Genomic DNA, 20,741 nt, shown 5'->3' on the forward strand with positions numbered 1-20,741 from the left:
ATCTCTCAGTACCCAGATCGTCAAGTTCAATGTCTCAAAGTGCTCTTAGGAAAGGGGAAACTGAGATTTTCCTGGAACAGTGTTTAGAGGAACAGGAATGGACTCAAATGAACTCACTTTACTGTGTATTGATGAAATCACAGAATCATGCCTGGCGAGCCCTCGCCTCAACTCTTTTTCTCAAGGCTAACTAAAGATAGTTAAATTCCCTTTTGTAATTTGCTTACCATTACTATTACTTCCTATTACTATTACTTACCATTACCATTACTTCCTTACCATTAGTAAGGAAGCCTTACTAATTCATCTCCCACTGATTAAAAATGTATGATAATTAGGATGAATACAGTACTAAAGTGTATCTATGAAGGAAACTGATGTTCTTAAAAATAACAAGACTATGAAAATGTTGTTTAAGCTCATTAAAATGAGCCTTTACTGCATTCTGTTGCATACAAAGATGCAAATTATGCAAGGGTTCTTATTAGGGAAAAAACAGTGGCTTGGCCACCCATGTTCATATCTTCTCCCCTAAAAGATCTCAGTTAAAAGATAGCAAAATAGGTACAAAACCCACAAGAAAATAAGACAGGCAAGAGTCCAATATGTGTTTGAAATACAGACAGCAGTGGAGCCAGGTGACGGGTATGGAGTAGAGCAAGGGGCAAGGAATTCAATGATACAACTTAGAGGGCTGAAGGCAGGATCTCAGTGATGTGTGAGCCCCCGGACTCTGCAAATACGCAGGGCTTGGAACCTCCAGAGAGAGAGCTGGGGTTGGTGCAGGCCAGAAAACAGTGTCCTGCACGAGTTCTGCACATTGAGTGGCGGGACGCTCCAAAAGCTGGTGGAGAGATGTTTCCTACTTTTCCCATCACCCGCGTCCAAGGAAAGAGAAGTGGTGCTTCTCTCTTAAGTGACTTCAACTTCCAAACACCAACATTTGCAGGATCGGAAGGTGTCTCTTAAAACCACTGACTTACCAAGCAACAACTGCACATGAATTCTCACCAATGATTAAGCCCCACACCCCAGGCACATAGGTTTCAACAGGCTTCTTAGTGTCTCTGTGTAAAAAAGGAACTGATAGCAAGGATCACCAGACATTTGAGGAGAACCTCCAGCAAGGAAGGTGAAATTGAAACAAATAGAACAAGGTAACTAGAAAAGCAAAGAGTGCAAAGAAACTAAATGAATTAATGCTCTACAAGAAGTAAGAGAAAATTTGGCACCCACAAAACGAGAACAAAATTCTCTTAATAAAAGGAACATTCAAAGAACAAAAAGAGCGGAAATATAATAGCTGAAATCTAAACAGGATACATTCATGAGAAAGGTCAAAAAATAAAGTGAAAAAAACATGATAAAGAGAAAGAAATAGACTTAGAAAATCAGTCCAGGAGGTCCAATACTCTTCCAACAGCAGAAGCAGAGACAGCGAAGGAAACAGAGGAGAATTTTATCCAATAGATAATAAAAGAAAATTTCCCAGATCTCAGAGATGAATCTCTGGATTAGTTTACAAAGGGGCTGCAGATTAATGATAAAACATATTGCTTTTTTATAAAATAAATCCTTTAGATTTACTTGATTTGTAAACTATCTGCCTTTATTGTTTTGTTAATATTTAAACTTTCATTTACTTTTAAAAGGGAGTGTCTTACAAATTTTCTTAGGTCTGTTATGAATGCTAAGAGGCATGCTGCCTTGCTTTGTCTCACTGTGTACACTTAGAAACAACATAACTGGGCCTCCCTGGTGGCTCAGTGGGAAAGAAGCCACCTGCCAGCGCAGGAGCCGTGGGTTCGATCCCTGATCCGGGAAGATCCACACGCTGCAGAACAACCAAGCCCGAGTGCCACAACTGCTGATGCTGTGTACAGGGGCGCATCTACTGAAACCACACACCCTGGAGCCCACACAAGGCTGCAGCAGAGATGCCACCACGATGCACCACAACTAGAGAGCAGACCTCGCAGCAGCGAAGACACAGCCAATGACAGATAAATAAATAAAATTATACAGAAAACTCCCTGGAGGCTCAGACAGTAAAGAATCCACCTGCAACGTGGGAGACCTGGGTTCGGTTCCTGGGTTGGGAAGAACCCCTGGAGGAGGGCATGGCAACCCACTCCAGTATTCTTGCTGGAGAATCCCATGGACAGAGGAGCCTGGTGGGCTATAGTCCATGGGTCGCAAAGAGTCAGACATGACTGAGCGACTAGGCACACACATATGTAACTGATTAGGACTTCCTATGTCAGATTTCTGACCAATTTAGCCCAACCTCCCTGAGTGCCCCCTTCCCAGCCATCTTTTGCTGAAATAAACTTTATATTCAGTTCTCCGCATTTCCCAAACGCAGGAGGTGAGAACAGTCAAAGCAAACACCAAGGCCATCTCTTGTTTTATCACATTTTTCCTACAGTAACAAAACATTCACTGGACTCGTCTAAGTAAGAAACAAGACCAGAGGCTTCCCTGGCGGTCCAGGTGGTTAAGAATCTGTCTCCCAAAGCAGGGGATGTGGGTTCAGCCCCTGGTCGGGAACTAAGACCGCACGTGGTGCAGGGCGACTCAGCCTTCCTGCCTCAGACACTGGGCCCAGTCACCCCAGATCCCACGCGGTGCAGCCCGAGAAGCCTGCGCACCGCCAGGAAGACCCAGCGCAGCCAAAGGGAGCAAGAAACAAGAGCAGACAGACAGGGAGATCAAGGCACAGGCGCAGACAGGAAGCGTGACCCAACCGGCGCTCTGGGTGGTGGCGGAGCCCGCACGTGCAAGCGAAAGGGGTGGCCCATCCAGAGGGTGACACTCACTTTGTCTTCAGTTTTCCACATGACAGTGAAGCTCAACTTACATTTTCAAACAAACTGAAAACTAGAACACTGACTTCTGTTCATGACCCACACAACTGACCACAAGCACTTCGCAGCCCTGCGAGGAGGCTTCCAGCAGGGTGGTCAGCGCCACCTCAGAGGCCCTCTGTGGCGAACACCTGGACACGCGGGGTGTGCGTGACAGGACAAGTTGGCTTGTTGAGGCTCTAATGTAATGCTGAGCTGGCGAGAAAGACAAGGCAACTCCTAGGTATTAAAAGAAAGGGTAGGAGAGCCTTGAAAACTAAGGGGTGAGCATTCAAGCTGACCGTGAGCACCCCTGGGAAACGGGGTGCAGGTGGGGTGGTGGCCAGGAATGCTGGGTGGGCGGAGGTCTTTCTAGATACACAGATGACATCTAAGATTTGGTGAGCCCAGGAGGTAGGAAACTGGAACTGACCTTTCTGCAGACACCCATTCGTTTCAATAGGCTAAAACCCTCTGTGAAACGATGTCTTACAAATAACTTCTGCTCAGCAGCTTGGTGAGATGACCCAGAAACTCCTCTCTGCTGGAAAGAGCCCCCCACCCTCACCCCCACCCCTCTTGCACCCAGGAATGAGGATATTTTGGTTGAAAGCTGTGTTTATGCTGTGGTTATGCTGCCAGGAATGAGAGGATATCCACATTAAGTCATCTAGTCATCACAGCAATCTTATGTGGTCGGTATTTTAAAATAAAGCACATCTTATAGATAAGGAACCCGGGAACCAGAGAGATTAGATACTTTGCTTAAAGTTGAAGGGAATGAGTGACAGAATTGGGATTCAAACCCATATTTTCTAACTTCAACACCACAGTTTTATTTGTTGATAATGGTTTTAATCTGGGCCTCTGTTTCAGATACTTAAACTGTGTCCACTTACAATAATACCATTATAAATTGATTTTACATTTTTTCCTTTGTTTCCAAAATGTTAACATCAATCATGATCTGCTGGTGATATTTTCAGTTATGAGGCCACCACGATGTGTCCAACCAAGACTGAAGAAAACAGAACCAAGAAAATACATGCTCTGTGAGCCTCTTACCAGGAGAAACACCGTTCACAAGCAAGGTCTTACTGTGGAGTGAAGATGGTTATAACACCTCATGATCGCTACTCTGGATGTACCACTGTGTACTCTGGCAGGGAGCTTTTCAATAGTATTCTTTTCTGAAAAAAATATTTAATCAATGTATATATTGGCTGTGAAGGGTCTCAGCTGTCTCAGCTGTGTCACGCGGGACCTTTCACTCTGGCTACGGCGTGTAAACCCCCCTCAGCTGTGGCACGCGGGACCTTTCACCCTGGTGTGGCGTGTAAAACCCCCTCAGCTGTGGCACGCGGGACCTTTCACCCTGGTGTGGCGTGTAAACCCCCCTCAGCTGTGGCACGCGGGACCTTTCACCCTGGTGAGGCGTGTAAACCCCCCTCAGCTGTGGCACGCGGGACCTTTCACCTTGGTGTGGCGTGTAAGCCCCCCTCAGCTGTGGCACGCCAGACCTTTCACTTTGGTGAGGCGTGTAAGTCCCCCTCAGCTGTGGCACGTGGGACCTTTCACCTTGGTGAGGTGTGTAAACCCCCCTCAGCTGTGGCACGCGGGACCTTTCACCTTGGTGTGGCGTGTAAATCCTCCTCAGCTGTGGCAAGTGGCGTGTAAACCCCCCTCAGGTATGGCACGTGGTGTGTAAACCCCCCTCAGCTGTGGCACGTGGGACCTTCCACCTTGGTGAGGCGTGTAAGCCCCCCTCAGCTGTGGCACGCAGGACCTTTCACCTTGGTGTGGCATGTAAACCCCTCTCAGCTGTGGCACACGGGACCTTTCACCTTGGTGTGGCGTGTAAACCCCCCTCAGCTGTGGAGTGTGGGAATCTGTGTCCCCAGCTAGGGATTAGACCCAGGCCCCCTGCTTCGGGAGTTCAGAGTCTTGTGCACTGGACACCAGGCGTGTCCTAATTGTCTTCAAGTTTAAAGAGTACAGTTGAGAATCTTACCTAAGCTCTGAGGGTGGAGGGGGACAGCAACATTGGAAAAGGAGAAAATAAGGCTAAACCAGTAAAATGATGACTCTTCCGTTGCAGGGGAGCCACTGAAACACCATCTGTTTATAGATGTGTAACTGAAGTTTTTGGCATCATCGAAAACTCTGAACAAGGGAGTAAGGGAGCAACTTCAGGGCGCCAGAACTGGAAAATGATTTAATTTGATCAGAAAAACTCAGCCCACTGTTCTGATTCCATCAGGAATAAGACCAGAGGGCAAGGGAGAGCCGCCTGGGAAACCCGGCCCATCTATACACAGGCCGAAGCAGGCAGGAGTCCCACTGGAGCAGAGACTGACACAACGGCCACCCTGGAGGAGGAAAGGGCAGCCCACTGCAGTGTTCCCGCCTGGAGAATCCCACGGACGAGGAGCCTCGTGGGCTACAGTCCATGGGGTCGCAAAGAGACCGGCACGACTGAGCAACTGACACTTGGATCTGGGAAGGCATGGCTTCCAGCTTCCTCATCTAAAATACATTTCTTAAGGTCGATTGGCGTATCTTGTCTTGGTAACCTTGGTGACAGCTGAATTTCTCACAGAGCTGGCCTACGTGGAAAGAATGCATTGCTTAGGTCACCTTGAAAGCCCTCTGTGGTTTTGTTACTTGGAGTTCTGGTATTCTACTTATTATTTACACTGGTCTTCCAATATGGCCTGCCCCTAATGGGGACACGAGGATCCTCCTATATGAGTGTTTCCATCTGCTTGACAATCGTACTGCCCGTTACAAGTGAATCCTGACTTGTTCGGTTAACAGGTATCCACCTCTTGACATTGGAGATGGGTCCACTGTGTCTCTAAGAGGTTTCTGATTCCCCGTGGCTGAAGTCTGGGTGCTGGACTGCGGTGACATCATTGAGGGAACTTTGCGGGAACAAACCCGTGCACACTATAGGATTTATCAAAGCATACCCTCTGAACCATGGAGTGCTGAGTGGAGCTCTTCCATTTGGGACCACAGCAACGCTTTCACTGTTGTAAACAGAGATGTACACTGTTTTTCACAAAAAGACTGTGCTTTGGGCTTCTCTGGTGGTCCAGTGGTTAAGAATCTACCTTGCAATGCAGCGCGATCCCTGGTCCAGGAAGATCCCACATAAGACTAAGCCCATGAACAGCTACTGAAGGCCGAACACCAAGAGCCCACACCCCACGAGAGAGAGGCCACCGCAGTGAGGAGCCCACGCCCCCTGAGAGAGGCCACCTCAGTGAGGAGCCCACGCCCCATGAGAGAGAGGCCTCCTCAGTGAGGAGCCCACGCCCCATGAGAGAGAGGCCTCCTCAGTGAGGAGCCCACACCCGAGAGAGGCCACCTCAGTGAGGAGCCCACACCCAAGAGAGGCCACCTCAGTGAGGAGCCCACGCCCCATGAGAGAGAGGCCACCTCAGTGAGGAGCCCACGCCCCCTGAGAGAGAGGCCACTGCAGTGAGGAGCCCACGCCCCCTGAGAGAGAGGCCACCTCAGTGAGGAGCCCACGCCCCACCAGAGAGGCCACCGCAGTGAGGAGCCCATGCCCCATGAGAGAGCCCACCGCAGTGAGGAGCCCACGCCCCCCCAGGAAAGCAGAGCCCCGCCCACTGCATCTGGAGAAAGCACGCTACAGCTAGGAAGAGCCACCACAGACACACATAAACAAACCTTTAAACAGAAACACTGTGCACCTTGCTCCACAGTTTAACCATGAGGATCTGCAGTAGGGTCTGCTACTATTAACATCACACAGAGTCATGAACCAAGTTCTGTATGTACCCCACCCTCCCTATCGGTTCGTCTGCTTTTAACCCAGTAATAGGCTGGGTAATGAATTCTTTTGATTTAAGTTTGCTGAGCCTGGCAGGATAGAACGGTGTTTTTCCTCTTATTTCCAAGACTATCTAGTGAATGATTTTTTAAAAAGAACTTTCTGAAGAGGTAAGAATACCCAAAATGGGCAGATAAATATGCCATTTATCAGTTATTAACATATCATATATTTTTGAATGCCTTCTTTGTATAAAGCAATGTTCTAGAAAGCTGAGATTTTTTTGGCAGTGTGCAGGTCTTTAACTTTTTTTAAGAAATAATTTCAAATTTATAGAAAACATGGCAAATGAGCAATGGTGCCAAGAATACATGAGTGCTCAGGTACACTCACTGTTAATACTTCCCTCCATGTTCTCTATCACTTGCTGCCTACCTCTCTTCATAATAACTTTTAGAAAGCTGGGATATTAAAATAAAAGCACAGGGCATCCCAGACCTCAAGGGTCTTCTGACTTTAGGAACTGGGTAATCACGTTAGAAACAAAAATCTTAAGTCATTATAAAGGAGGCTGTCATGAACGGACCATGTGCCGAGGCTGAAGGGTGGCTCGGAAGCTGCCGGGGAGGCGAGCGCAGGGCAGGCATGGGTGTTTAAGGGCTCCTGGGCGTAAACGACGGGGGGGCAGCAGAGCTGGCGGTTAGGAGAGACTGCAGAATCCCAGTGCTGAGGAGCTTCAATACTAGTGAAGGCGACAGGAAGCTGTTTTGACCAAATGGACAAAATCTGAATGTTTCACACTCCCTTGGCTGGCTGTAAGTAGGGCAGACGTCAGGGATGACAGAGGGCAAACCAGAAACTCGAAAAGTAGAGCAAGTGTTAGTTGCTGTTGTGTCCAACTCTTTTGTGACCCCGTGGACTGTAGCCCGCCAGGCTCCTCTGTCCATGGGATTCTCCAGGCAAGAATACTGGAGTGGGTAATCATTCCCTTCTCCAGGGGATCTTCCCAATCCAGGGATTGAAACTGGATTCAAACCAGGTTGAAACCAGACTTTGCCATCCGAGCCACCAGAGAAGCATCCAGTAAAAATCTGCCCAAATAGTGTAGACCAGGGGTGCCCGATCTTTTGGCACCAGGGGCCGGTTTCATGGCAGACAATTTTTCCACGGACCAGGGGTGGGAGGCAGGATGGTTTCAGGACGATTCACGCGGGTTACATTTGCTGTGCACTTTGTTTCTAATCTGACGCTGCTGTGGATCCTCAGCCCAGAGGCTGGAGATTTCAGTCTCGAGGATGCGGAGCAGTATGGGCCTGGACGAGGGCAGTGGCCATGAAGGCAAAGAGGGGACCATGAAACACAAGAGATATTTAAGAGGTGGAATTCAAAGAGAAAAAACTACTGCAACCTTGACAAGCAGCCCTAGCAGTGACATATTCTTGTGGATTCAGTTCCTGCTGGGTGACCTTTTTCATGGAAAGAGCAGCAATGCTACCTGCTGTTCTAAGGCTGTTTTGATTTGAGAAATTGAACATTAGAGCTTTTAATGCAAACTCTAAGTGGCTGTGTGTCACCAACCGAGGGGATTAGCCCCGAGAAGCTGAGGTTTTAGCAGCCAGGCGACCATTAATTCCTGGTCACGGTGCTCACAGCTCAGGGGGGCTGGGTTGTCAGGTGCTGAAAACTGGAAGCAACGGGGTATCTTCATTAAGAAACTGAGCTTGGTGTCAGCCAGGCCTGGGTCTGAATTCCAGATTTCCTGTTGGCTTCAATTCTTGTTTCTGAACACTGTCTATGACATAGAGATTGCCCTCCCAGGTGACTCAGTGGTAAAGAATCCACCTGCCAATGCAGGAGCCTCGGGTTTGACCCCTGGGTTGGGAAGGTCCCCTGGAGAAGTAAATGGTAACCCACTCCAGTACTCTTGCCTGGAAAATTCCATGGAGCCTGGCAGGCTACAGTCCATGGGGTCGCAAAGAGTTGGACATGACTGAGCATGCACAGGCATCTAAAATAGAGATTAGAGTACCTATGACCTAAGGTTATTTGGATTAAATGAGATACTTAAATTCACACATAAGTGATGGAGCTAAGATTCCACCATAGAGTTAGCTGATAAAATTCAACACCCTCTCTTTTCCCTTCTTTCCCTTTTATATTTAATATATGCATTATTTTCATTACTTTTTAAAAAGCTACACTTTCAGTTTCTATTTCCCTGTTAACCCAAGAGCTGTTTATCTCAGAGAGAGCTTTTGAAAAGTCCATGAAGAAAGGCTTTCTGGGCTTTGGTTTTGTTATTGACTTTCTAGTTTTACTCTACAATCATTAGAGGATATTGTCTGTATTATTTCTGCCTTATGGAACTTACAGAATTTTTGGTGACTTAATCTATGGTTAATTTGGGGAATGTTCTATGTGGATTTGAAAAGAAAACTGTATTCTTTATTATCAGGGTACAAAGACTGTGATGTACCCAGATGTCCCTTAATTATGCTGCTTGGGGCTTTAGTACCTTTATTTATCTTCTGCCCTGTCTTGGGTTGAGATGAGCATGTTGAACTACTTAATATTCGTGTGCTTCTATTTCTTCTTGCATTTCACGCAGATTTTGCTGTAGAGGTTGCTGCTGTGTGCCTTGATGTGCATTCATAACTGCTGAAGACTCTGTTCCTGTGAACTCTGACCTTAAGCATAAAACAGTCCTTCTTCGTCTTGCTTTGTGCTTTTCAGTCTCACTTTACCCTGTCATATATCAAGTTAAATTGATGCTTTTTTTGTTTGTTTTCGCTGTTAGTTTGCATTTGCTTTGTATAATCTGCCCAGCCCTACACCATATTTCTTTTTAAACATTTTTTTGACTGTGCCACATGGCATGCATGATCTTAGTTCCCAGACCAAGCATTGAACCTGCATTTCCTGCATTGGAAGCTTGAAGCCTTAACCACTGAATCACCAAGAAAGTCTTGCGAAGTCCATATTTTTGAATGGTATATTATACTCTGCCTAGCACGTGACTTGAGTTTCACAAAGTATTTGTTGCTTTTTTCTTTTCGTCTCTTATTCAACCAGGGTCACCTAGTCTTTTTTTTTTACAGTTTTAATGAGGTATAACTGAAAAAATTATAAGATATGTAAAGTTTACATCATGGTGATGTGATATACAGATTTACTGTGAAAGGTTAATTTACCGTCAGCAGTTTTGGGTCTGTTTGGACAAAAATCCCCTCCTGGACCCTCTAGCTTAGCTGGATTCTCATTTGTAGTCACACCCTGCTGGTTCTCACACCCGAGAGGACAGACTTTCCCTCACTACGTAGGAGCCCCTACATACACTTATCAGTGATCAACTTGAAGAGCACCAACATAAAAGTTTAAAAAATGGGAACTATATTCAATATCCTGGGATAAGTCATAATGGAAAAGGATACTAAAAAGAGTGTATATATGTATAATATAACTGAATAACTTTGCTATATAGTAGAAATTAACACAACCTTGTAAATCAACTATCAACTTTTGACCTAAAGCCTGATGTCTCTCCAAAGATTCTTTAACAGGTAATTAAATGCTTGAGAGAAATGTGGCCACATGTAAGTCCACAGTTGAAAGGAACCCTAGACATTGTCTCAAACCCTCTCCCCAATGCATTAACCACTTCTACGAAAACCAAAGTTTTCTAGTCTCTGTATTTTTCTGGTAATGGTAAACTAACACTGTCACCCATTCTATGGGAACAAGATGAAAGCCCAGTTGTATCATATACTAGTTATGAAGACAGGAACTTATATAAGCCCCGAGCCTCAGTTATCCTTATCTGTAGAATGGGGATGATGACTGAGACTCAGAGGTCTAAGCATGGTTACAGATTCAAGGACTAGGCGGAAAATGTGAAGACCCAGGCAGATAATGAACTGAATCCCTTAAGTGTAAGGCATTAGGACTGATGAGAAGAGCTCTTCTCTTCTCAAAGGAGAGGTCTTTTCTGGGCTCTTACAGATTACAGCCCTGCCTGCAGCAATGTAGGCCTAAGGATATCACTAGATCTTCTAATTTTTCTAGAAAAGCACAAATCTGGCTTTTTAACATGAAATTTCGCAACTAGTCAATGTGGCAACTAATTCACAGATGTCTTTGCAACCCTAGATAGACCATTAAAAAAACATAACTGTGGGCTAGGCACACCAGAAGGCGGGCACTCTGCAGTCTCTGGGCTAAAGTAATTAGCATGCTGCCCGGCACAAGACCAGCAGTGGGTAAGTTATGAATTCATCAGATCTGAAATCTGAGAACTCAGACTCTCGGGAGAAAGGACTTGGTCTGACTGGGTGGGTAAAAAAGTCAGGGAAGAGGAAACTCAGTGCGTAGGACGTCCCCTGCAGCCCGGGAAGGTGGCATGAACCGAGCAGTCGTGAGGACAGGGCAGGCGGGCCCCCTGGGAACCACCCTCCGCGCCTCCTCCGCGCTTTTCTGCGGGGCTGGCTGTCTCACACGAAGGCCCATCTCTGACCCCTGTGCAGGTACTACTGACCGAGTAGACGGCAGCTGGCTGGGGTCAGAAGGTCAGAAGGGCCGGCAGCTTCCTCAGCCTAAGTTCACAGGGAAGAGAACCAAAAAGCTGGGAGCCAAGGAGGCAACTTTCTCCTTGTTTCTATTTCCTTTGGGTTTTCCCCACCAGCAGCCCTGAACCTAGCAAGTACTTCCTCCTCGAGAGGGTCACAGCTGTCCCACAGATGTTATAAATAAGGGCCAGGAGAGCTGTCTATTTTTAGCATCTAAATGTGGATGCAAAAGTCCCCGAGATTCCCCCTTCGCTGGCTCCATTTCCCTCTTTCCTTTCTACACGTCTTTTCTTTTCATTCCAGATGTACATTTTCTGAGCAAAGGAGATGAAGACTTTGGGGGCAAGAGAGACCCCAAATATTTGCTCATCTTGCCTGGTCTCCTTCTGATTGCCATGGATTGGTTTATGCATCTAGCCTGTGACAAAGAAGTCACCTACAGACTTTGGGAAACTGCACCCTAGGCTTGGATCCAGACCACTCCGTTTCCTCTCTTGAGAATAAAGAGAGGTTCAGAGAAGAAAACAGCATTGAAGATCCTCTGCCTGAACCTTCCAAGGGCACAGGTGAGGGCACCAGGGAGGCCTACATGCTTATTACCGTGCACGCGTGCTCAGGCCCTTCACTGGTGTCTGGCCCTCTGCGACCCCATGGCCTGTAGCCCACCAAAGTACATGTCCACGGAGTTCTCCAGGCAAGAATACTGGAGCGGGTTGCCATTCCCTCCTTCAGGGGATTTTCCTTACCCAGGGACTGAACAGTCCCACAGCTCCTGCATGGCAGGCAGATTCTTTACCACTGAGCTACCAGGGAAGCCCATGCTTTTTACCACTGACATCAATAATAGTATTACAGCCTATATTCATGGAAGGCTCCTCTGGGCTAACTACTTCACTTGGATTTCCTTATTCAGTCTTCATAACTCAGGGAAGTAGGGATTTCAATTATTTCCATTTTACAGAAGCCAAAACTGAGGCTCAGAGCTTGAGAAACTGGCCCAGCGTCCGGCAGAGGCACACCCAACGAAGAGAGCTTAACACACAGATTCCTCATGAGGATAAAGGAGGAGGAGCAAGGGAGGAGGGGGGCGCGCTTCATACACACGCTCGGGGTCCCAGGCGCGGCTCCCGCTCGTACCTGCTCTCGGGGTCGGCCGGCGCCAGGCTGCGGGTGACGAAGCACATCCTGAGGGGGATGCTCCTCCGGTCTCGGTGGAAGGACGGCGGCTGCGACGCCAGCGGGTCCGGGGCGCCGGCCCCGAGCCGCGGGGACTCGGGCGGCGGGGTCTCCCAGCCGATCTCGGACACCGGCGAGCCCTTGGTCACGTAGGGGGTGGCCTCCCGCATGTACTTCACTGCAAGCAGAGAGCGGAGAGTGAGCCTCGGTCAGCGCGGAGGGTCCCGGCCGGGGCTTCCGGAGACGCGCAAGACCAGCTCCGCACAGGACCCTCTTGCATTCCCCCGATAATAGTTGTCTGTCCCTTAAATTGGGTGCCAACGTGGTTTTCAGAACTCGCCATTAAGGTGACCTGAACTTGAGAAACGACTCTCAGCTTTTTTCGATTATGACAACATCTATCTTTTCTGATTATAAGGTGCATTCTGGGGAAGAGGCGGGAAAACAAATGAAGAGAGACTGAGAAAGCGTATCTTAGGCAAAAGAAACACACAATTATTCAGTATAGGTGTAGGGTATCTGGTGCCCACACTGACCATCCACATTACCGTTATTCTGTTGGGAAGCACGGACAATCTTTTCAAAAAACAGTGCTGAGAACATGTATGTAAAGAAATACACAAAAAACCACTTATTCTGTAATGGTAAAAATCTATGATGGCAAAAATATTACTTGTAAGAGCTGAAAACCAGGAACAATCTAAATGTCCAATAAAAGAGAACTGATTAAAGAAATTGGAGTGGGTTGACATTTCCTTCTCCAAAGACACCTTTACATTCATTTAAAAATGGGTAGATACAGATGTCTTGATGTAGAAAAGCCTACAAGATCGACGATCCGTTTTTAAAAAAGCTATAGAGAACAGTGCATATACTGTAATCATTTGTGTATACAATCATAGATATATATGCTTTTGTAGCTACTACAATTTATGGATAGAAATCCAAGAAAATGTTAATGGTAGTTAGCTCTGGGAGTGGATATGAAACTCAAGATGATGGAGAAATAGACTTTATTATTCATTTATTACTCTTTTATATCATTGTCATGTTTAGCCATTGTGTTTTAAAATTTAAAGAAACAAAATTGTTTAAGAGCTGAGTGGGGCAGACTGAAATTCTGCTCTCTGATATGTTTACTTGATCTTAAGGTGTTACTTGGGGCTTCTCTGGTGGCTCAGATGATAAAGAATCTGCCTGCAACGCAGGAGGCCTGGGTTCCATCCCTGGACCAGGAAGATCCCCTGAAGAAGGAAATGGCAACCCACTCCAGTATTCTTGCCTGGAAAATTTCATGGACAGAGGAGCCTGGCGGGCTACAATCCAAAGGGTCACAAAGAGTTGGACACAACTATGGACTAAGCACACATTAAGCTATTATTTGCTGATTCTGAATTTAAGCATTTGGTCCTTAGAGAGCATTTGAGTTGACAAGGCAACCGGATTCTTGAAACACGCAATATAAACTTCCATATCCTTCTTTCTGCCATTCACACAGCCTGGTTCTCTGCTGCTTGGGGCTGTGGGAGGGACCTGGCTAAGTCCCTTAATGGCATCTGGTATTACAAATGGCAGTGGATTAAAAATGGGTGGCAAACCCAAGGGGCAGTTCCTCCAGATCTTGGGCGATTGAGTTGCACAAACTAGTGGCTTCCCTGCAGGAGACACGGAGTCAGGTTCCTGGAGACTACAGGAACAAACAGAGTGTGGTTTCCGTACTTAAGAGTAACAAAGTCACAGGGCATTGTCCTGGATGCTGCTGTGTGCCAGCAGGCCCTTTTCTGCAGGACCTGTATCCTAGCTGCCATGTGTTGCTGAGAACCACTCTGAGCTGCTCTCCCATTCCGGAACACTGCTCTTGGACATCAGAAGTGATCAACCCGAGAGACTAGAGGCCCACTGCTCCATCCTCCAGACAGAGGATCTGCTTCTCTGGAACCCCACCTAAAACTGCGGCATAAAACAAGGATATAAGCGATGGCATAAAGCAGAATAAGCTATAACAAGAAAAAAGGACCCTGGAAGAACTCATCAGAAAAATGCATCTAGGAGTTTGAGTGACAGGTTAGGTTCACAACAATTTAATAAGCAGACCAAACATACCCAGATGCATGCAATATGGGCATATATTGGGAGATCCAACCGTAGATATTAAAACCAGCAGTTATTAATTTAAGACAGAGGAGATGTCATTTAGCACCAATACATATTTGAAAAGATTTCAGGATTTTCACTGAATATAAATGCAATTGGGAGAAAACAGCTCCCTGGTTGCTGCAAACCTGTTAGCACAGGTTGCAGACAGAAGAAAGATTATTCACGAACAGTGTATTTTAAGAAATACCATTTAAAAAGGAGCACAGACATATCTATGAACAAAGGCAGAAAATTCAGTGGGACAGGTTTAAGCTGTCTAAAAACTGGAATAAATAGACCTCTTCTGATGTTACTGAATTTTTTTTTTATCTCCGATTATGTTTTTGTAGAAGCTAGAACTCTGCTTAGCTCTGTATATTGTTGAATTATGCTTATTGATAGTGGGAAACTCAAGTATCACACCCAAGATCGTTTGACGATTCTCCATTGATTGCATTATTATCCTTCTGGCTGGAGGAGAGGGTGAGTGTTGCAGAAGTGGCAATCCAGGGATGCTTCTTGGAGTGGGTGGATTTGAACTTGACTTTAAAGGGTAGTTAAGTAGAGGTAAGAATAAAAGTCGTTTTATATAATGTGCATGCATGCATGCTCAGTTGCTTCAGTTGTGTCCAACTCTGTGCGACCCCATGGACTGTAGCCGTCAGGCTCCCCCATCCGTGGGATTCTCCAGACAAGAATACTGGAGTGGGTTGCCATATCCTCCTCCAAGGGATCTTCCCAACACAGGGATTGAACCTGAGTCTCCTGTGTCACTGAACCACCGGGGAAGCCCTTTTACATAATGTACTCTGATTTACAATTTTTATCACAACTCCATAGAAAAGGAAAATCAGACCTCAGTCTGGAAGGGGGATAAAGAAAGAACATCCATCATACACTTAGTGCCAAGTCTGGAATCAGGGGCCTTCCATAGCTTCCCGCATGTAAGCTTTAAAATGACCATTTAAAGCCTCACTTTATATACAAGAAAATCAGGTCTGGAGAAGAAATGGATAAGGGATCTTTCATTTATCAAGTGTCCATGTGCATGCATGCGTGCTCAGTCATGTCCAACTCTTTGTGACCCCATGGGCTGTAACCCACCAGGTCCTCTGTCCATGGGATTCTCCAGGCAAGAATACTGGAGTGGGTTGCCATGCCCTCCTCTAGGGTATCTTCCCAACCCAGAAATCGAACCCAGGTCTCTCACATTGCAGGCAGATTCTTTACCATCTGAGCCACCAAGTATCTATGTATCCACAAGCAATAAAAGAATACATTTTAAAAGAAAAATACATTACGTTGCTATCCCTTTCAGACCCTGTTAGAAAGAAACATATGGCTATTCTAATTCTGGGGCCACTAGGAGCTTTACATAGGTTATTCCTTGCAAGACAAATATATTATTTTACACATTAACACACCAATGCTCAGAAATTTAACTTAAGTGGCTAGTGGCTGGTAAAGCTGGGTTTGATTTCCCAGAGATAATATTCTTTCATGAAATCTGGCTAGCCCACCGAGATGAAGTATTCAAAATGGGCTAACAGGGTTAGTTATTCTTTATTTGGTAGGCAATAGCTACAGCCCTGGTGATCTAGGAGCAAGAGAATGGTAGAACTGAGGGTCAGATTTAGAGAGAACTCCAGAAAAGAGGGGCTTCCAGGTGGCACTGGTGGCAAACAGCCCATCTGCCAACGCAGGTTCAATCCCTGCGTCAGGAAGATCCCCTGGAGGAGGGCACGGCAACCCACTCCAGGTAAGAAAACCCAGTATTCTTGCCTAGAGAATCCCATGGACAGAGGAGCCTGGTGGACTACAGTCCATAGTGTTGCAGAGTCAGACATGACTGAAGCGACTCAGTAAGCAAGGATGCACCAGGAAAGAGAGACTGGGTATAGCAGAGGGAGAAGATGCTAGATGCTGACCTACCAGTTACACGGCCTTCAGGGCTTACTTCCAGAGATACCATGAACACTCAGAATATTCATACAAGGTGTGAATCATTACAGAAATGTGTGGTTTTGTCCATCATGAGTAGAGGCTGGGGAAGTATAGCAAATCTTAACCTAGAAGCAAAGATTTATCAAGCAGTGTGGTTTAATTCAAGAGGGTAAAGGGTTACCTAAGACTAGATTTTTTTTTAATTTATGTATTTTTGATTGAAGGATAATTGCTTTACAGTACTGTGTTGGTTTCTACCAGACATCAACATGAATCAGCCATAGGTTTACCCGTGTCCCCTCCCACCCCTCGAGGTTGTTACTGAACCCCAGTTCCTGAGTCACACAGCAAATTCCCGTGGGCTGTCTATCTTGTCTACGGTAACGTAAGTTTCCACGTTACACTCTCCATATGTCCCGCCCTCTCCTTCCTCCCTGCAAGCCGTGTCCACGAGTCTGTTCTCTACGTCTGTGTCTCCACTGCTGCAAATAGGTTCATCAGTACTATCTTTCTAGATGCCATATATATATACGTCACTATACGATATTTGCTTTTCTCTTTCTGACTTACTTTACTCAGTATAATAAGCTCTAGGTTCATCCACCTCATTAGGACTGACTCAAATGCATTCCTTTTTTATAGCCGAGTAATATTCCATTGTGTATACGTACCATAGCTCTCTTAATCATTCACCTGTCAGTGGACATCTAGGTTGCTTCCATGTCCTAGCTATTGTAAAGAGAGCTGCAGTGAACATTGGAGCACATGTACTAAGACTAGATTTGACAGTAATAAGTGTATTAAATAATACCAAGATTTGCTTTTCTTTTACCAAAAGTCTAGGGTGAAACAAAAGGGCTGCAGGGCAACTCTCAGTTCCCTGAAGTTTTCAGGTCCTCAGGCTTCCTGCTGTACATTATCAACCTGCCATCTAATGACTCAACAGTGCTGCTTGGGTTCCAGCCATCACAACCAAATTCCCATTAGTAGGAAGAAGGAAAAAGTAAAAGACACACTGTCCTTCTTCCTTCAGGGTCAGTTTTAAGAAGCTGACACATTATCTGCTTACAGCCCATCAGCCAGAATTTAGTCACATGGTCACTTCTAGATAGAAATTTACTCTTAACTCTTGACAGCTCTATGCCAACCTGGCTAAAAGTTAGTGAGAGGGGAGGCTACTACTGTGGGATAAGAAAAGGGGGCAATACTTAGCTTTTGCCACAAGGAGACTGCCCTAATCATGCCAGCTTAACACAATTAGATTTTACAAGACATGTGCCAAGTTGTTTCAGCCATGTCTGATTCTCTTCGACCCCATGGACTGCAGCCCGCCAGGCTCCTCTGTCCATGGGATTCTCCAGGCAAGAACACTGGAGCGGGTTGCCACTTCCTCTGCTAGGGGATCTTCCTGACCCAGGGATCGAGCCTGCATCTCAGGTTCCTGCACTGGCAGGCCGGTTGTCTACCACTAGTGCCACCTGGGAAGCTATAATTTATGTCTCTTTAAAAGACATAAACACAAGTGAATGTATTGGAGCAATCAGTGAAAGAAAGAACGACTAGGTTCCTTGAACGCTGCGAAGTGTTTGCTGTGTACTCACTTGAACCTCACAGCAATCCTGGGATACAGACATTGCAAGCATTCCCATTTAACCAGACTCTGCAATAGAGAGAAAGACAGAGTAAATCATATGCCCAAGTTAGAAGGCAGGGAAGTGGCAGATAACACGAGTCAAATCCAGGCAGTCTGGCTCCTGAGTCCCTCCTTTTAACCACGGAGTGATACTCTTTCTCACACTTTAAAAAAATTTAATTGGATGAGAGAGAGAGTGTGTGTGTGTGCGTGTGTGTATGTCTGTGTATTTAAGCCAACATTTTTCTGTACTGGGAGAAAACATCCAATTAAGAGGCTACTGCCGGTAACATAAGAGAGCTTGATTTTGTAAGCCTGAACTATTAAATTATGGCATTTCAGCAAGCGCCTTTTAAGACACTGTAATGTGTATTCATAATAGAGGGTTTAACCTGGCAGAACTGAGCAGCTAGTGTGGGCATAATTATGCCTCCCTGTGCTCACAGACAGTAATTTTGGGCAAAGAACTGTTGAAACTGGTCAAGAAGCAGCCAGGCCTGGGCTCGGGGCACCTCCTAATCAGGACTGATTAATAAAACCATGCCCTTTCTAGGCGTGATGAAGTAAAAAACATGGTTGAGCAATGAAAATTTCAGTCTTCTCTTGCAAAAGAGGGGGGAAAAGAGAAGTAAGAAGGGGTCCTCAAACCAATAATGCACCAAAGTCGCTTTCAGTATGTTTCCAGTTTTTCATCTGCAAGGTGGACAGATGTGAAGATTTCAAAAAAAAAACAGTCAGTAAAGCCCTTGTTTGCAAAGGCCCTGAGTTGCCACAATTAAATCTTTGTTGAGGAGGCCAGCTGACATTTGAAAGGAAAAGCAGACACAGGCTACTAATGAGGAAATGCTTTAGGCAGATCCAATCGACTCCCCTACCAGGCTGGTTTCTGAAGAACCAGCAAGTCCCTTTGTTATGTGCAAGTTTTCCTCTTAAAAATAGCAACAAAACAACAAAAAAGGGATTTCCAGATTACAGGAAGGAAAAGAAATATTTCATGACTCTAAGGGATGGGAACATGAAATGTACATTTTCCAGTGTGATTAAGGGGAAAAGAGATCAGCTGGAGGCAAGAAACCTCAGTTTTCAGACCTTCAGTGAAAATGGGGGACAAGTTGGTGACAGTGGGGTTTGCTGACAAAAACGCAATACACGTGAGGCTTCTCTTAAAGCCATTTCCTGGGTCATATTAGGGAAGACACAGCGGGAGATCATCAATATTTCCAAAAGGACCAAAAAATGATGAAAGAGGTATAACAGACTTCTCAGGAACTACAGCTGATCTCTCAGGAGGCCGAGTGGTGAGCTGGAAAGAGAATTGGCCCTGGGCGTCAGGGACTAGTTCCAGTTCCAACCCTGCGCTCACTAGCTCTCCAGCCCTGGGCAAGTCATTTCACCTCCCGGGTCTCCTCCTCACCTGCAAGGACTGGGAAATAAGGTTCCTGTCCTTCAAATACCCTATGATTCCTTGGGAAACTGCCTCTTCTGACATTCTTGTTTTTTAAAAGAATATTTCTTATCCTGCTCTTTGTCATCATTGACAAACAGCCCCGTGAAAATGTGTGCCAAATCCTTTGGCCTTAGGCAGATGTGCCTTCTGACTTTTTACCAAATCCTATGGGCAACTGAGGGGCTTCCCCGATGGCTCAGTGGGTAAAGAATCTGCCTGCCAATGCAGGAGACATAGAGGACAAGAGTTTGACCCTTGGGTCGGGAAGATTCCCTGGAGAACGAAATGGCAACCCACTCCAGTATTCATGCCTGGAAAAATCCCATGGACCGAGGAGCCTGGTGGGCCACAGTCCACGGGGTTGCAAAGAGTCAGACACCACTGAGTGACTAAGCATGCATGCACACATGCAAACAGGAGAACCGGGGTGTTAAAGGTTCAAGACATAAAGAAAACTTAGGTTAAATGAGAGACATTAGAACACAGTAGTGAAGACAAAAAGTCTGGAGTCTGAGGAGTCCAATTCTATCCCCTAGCTCTTGAGCAAATAACAGTTTCCTCATGTGTTATTTTTCACCTATCTCATAGGATTGTTGTGAGGATTAAATGAGTTAATATAAGTAAAAAACTGCTACGGAACTTGGCGTAGGAAACACCATAATGGTCAGTTACCATCATTAGAAGTCAGCCAAGGGACTTCCCTGGTGTCCAGGGGCTAAGACTCCATGCTCCCAACACAGGGGGCCTGGGTTCCAGCCCTGCTCACAGAACGAGATTCCACACGCCACAACTAAGACCCAGAGCAGTCAAATAAATAAATAAAAAAATTTTAAAAAGAAGTTAACCAAAAAAAGTGGAGGTTTATGGCACCTAAATAACCAAGAGTTGCGCCAAACTCACTATGTGCATCTCTGCAGGCCGGAGTCACAATCAGTGAGCACAAATTACGAGGTTACATTTGAGTTCAACGTGAGGAAGTGCTGTGAAGTAGAGAGTTCCCTATCGTGAGTGACATTCGAGCAGAAACTGGATGAGCTATCTCCCATGTGGCAGCAAAGATTCTTTTACTCTGCAGAGGAACAGCTGCTTCTAAAATCCCTTCAAATCATCAGGTTTTATGTTCCTTCTGGAATGCAGTTCATGAAGATGCAGAATCTAATGACTCTGATACAGTGAGGGTGGGTCATGGTTGTAT

General features: G+C 45.9%; 1 protein-coding gene across 1 annotated transcript in view; it reads right to left on the reverse strand.

Annotated features, from left to right (window-relative positions):
* SNTB1 (syntrophin beta 1) overlaps nucleotides 1-20,741 on the reverse strand; it is a 238,777-nt gene that overhangs the window by 122,053 nt on the left and 95,983 nt on the right. The window contains exon 2 of the mRNA XM_043879133.1: nucleotides 12,348-12,564. Coding sequence (XP_043735068.1) covers nucleotides 12,348-12,564 — 217 coding nt within the window. The remainder of the gene's footprint in view (nucleotides 1-12,347; nucleotides 12,565-20,741) is intronic.

This window comes from Cervus elaphus, chromosome 21, assembly GCF_910594005.1.
Source record: "Cervus elaphus chromosome 21, mCerEla1.1, whole genome shotgun sequence".
Lineage (NCBI taxonomy): Eukaryota > Metazoa > Chordata > Mammalia > Artiodactyla > Cervidae > Cervus > Cervus elaphus.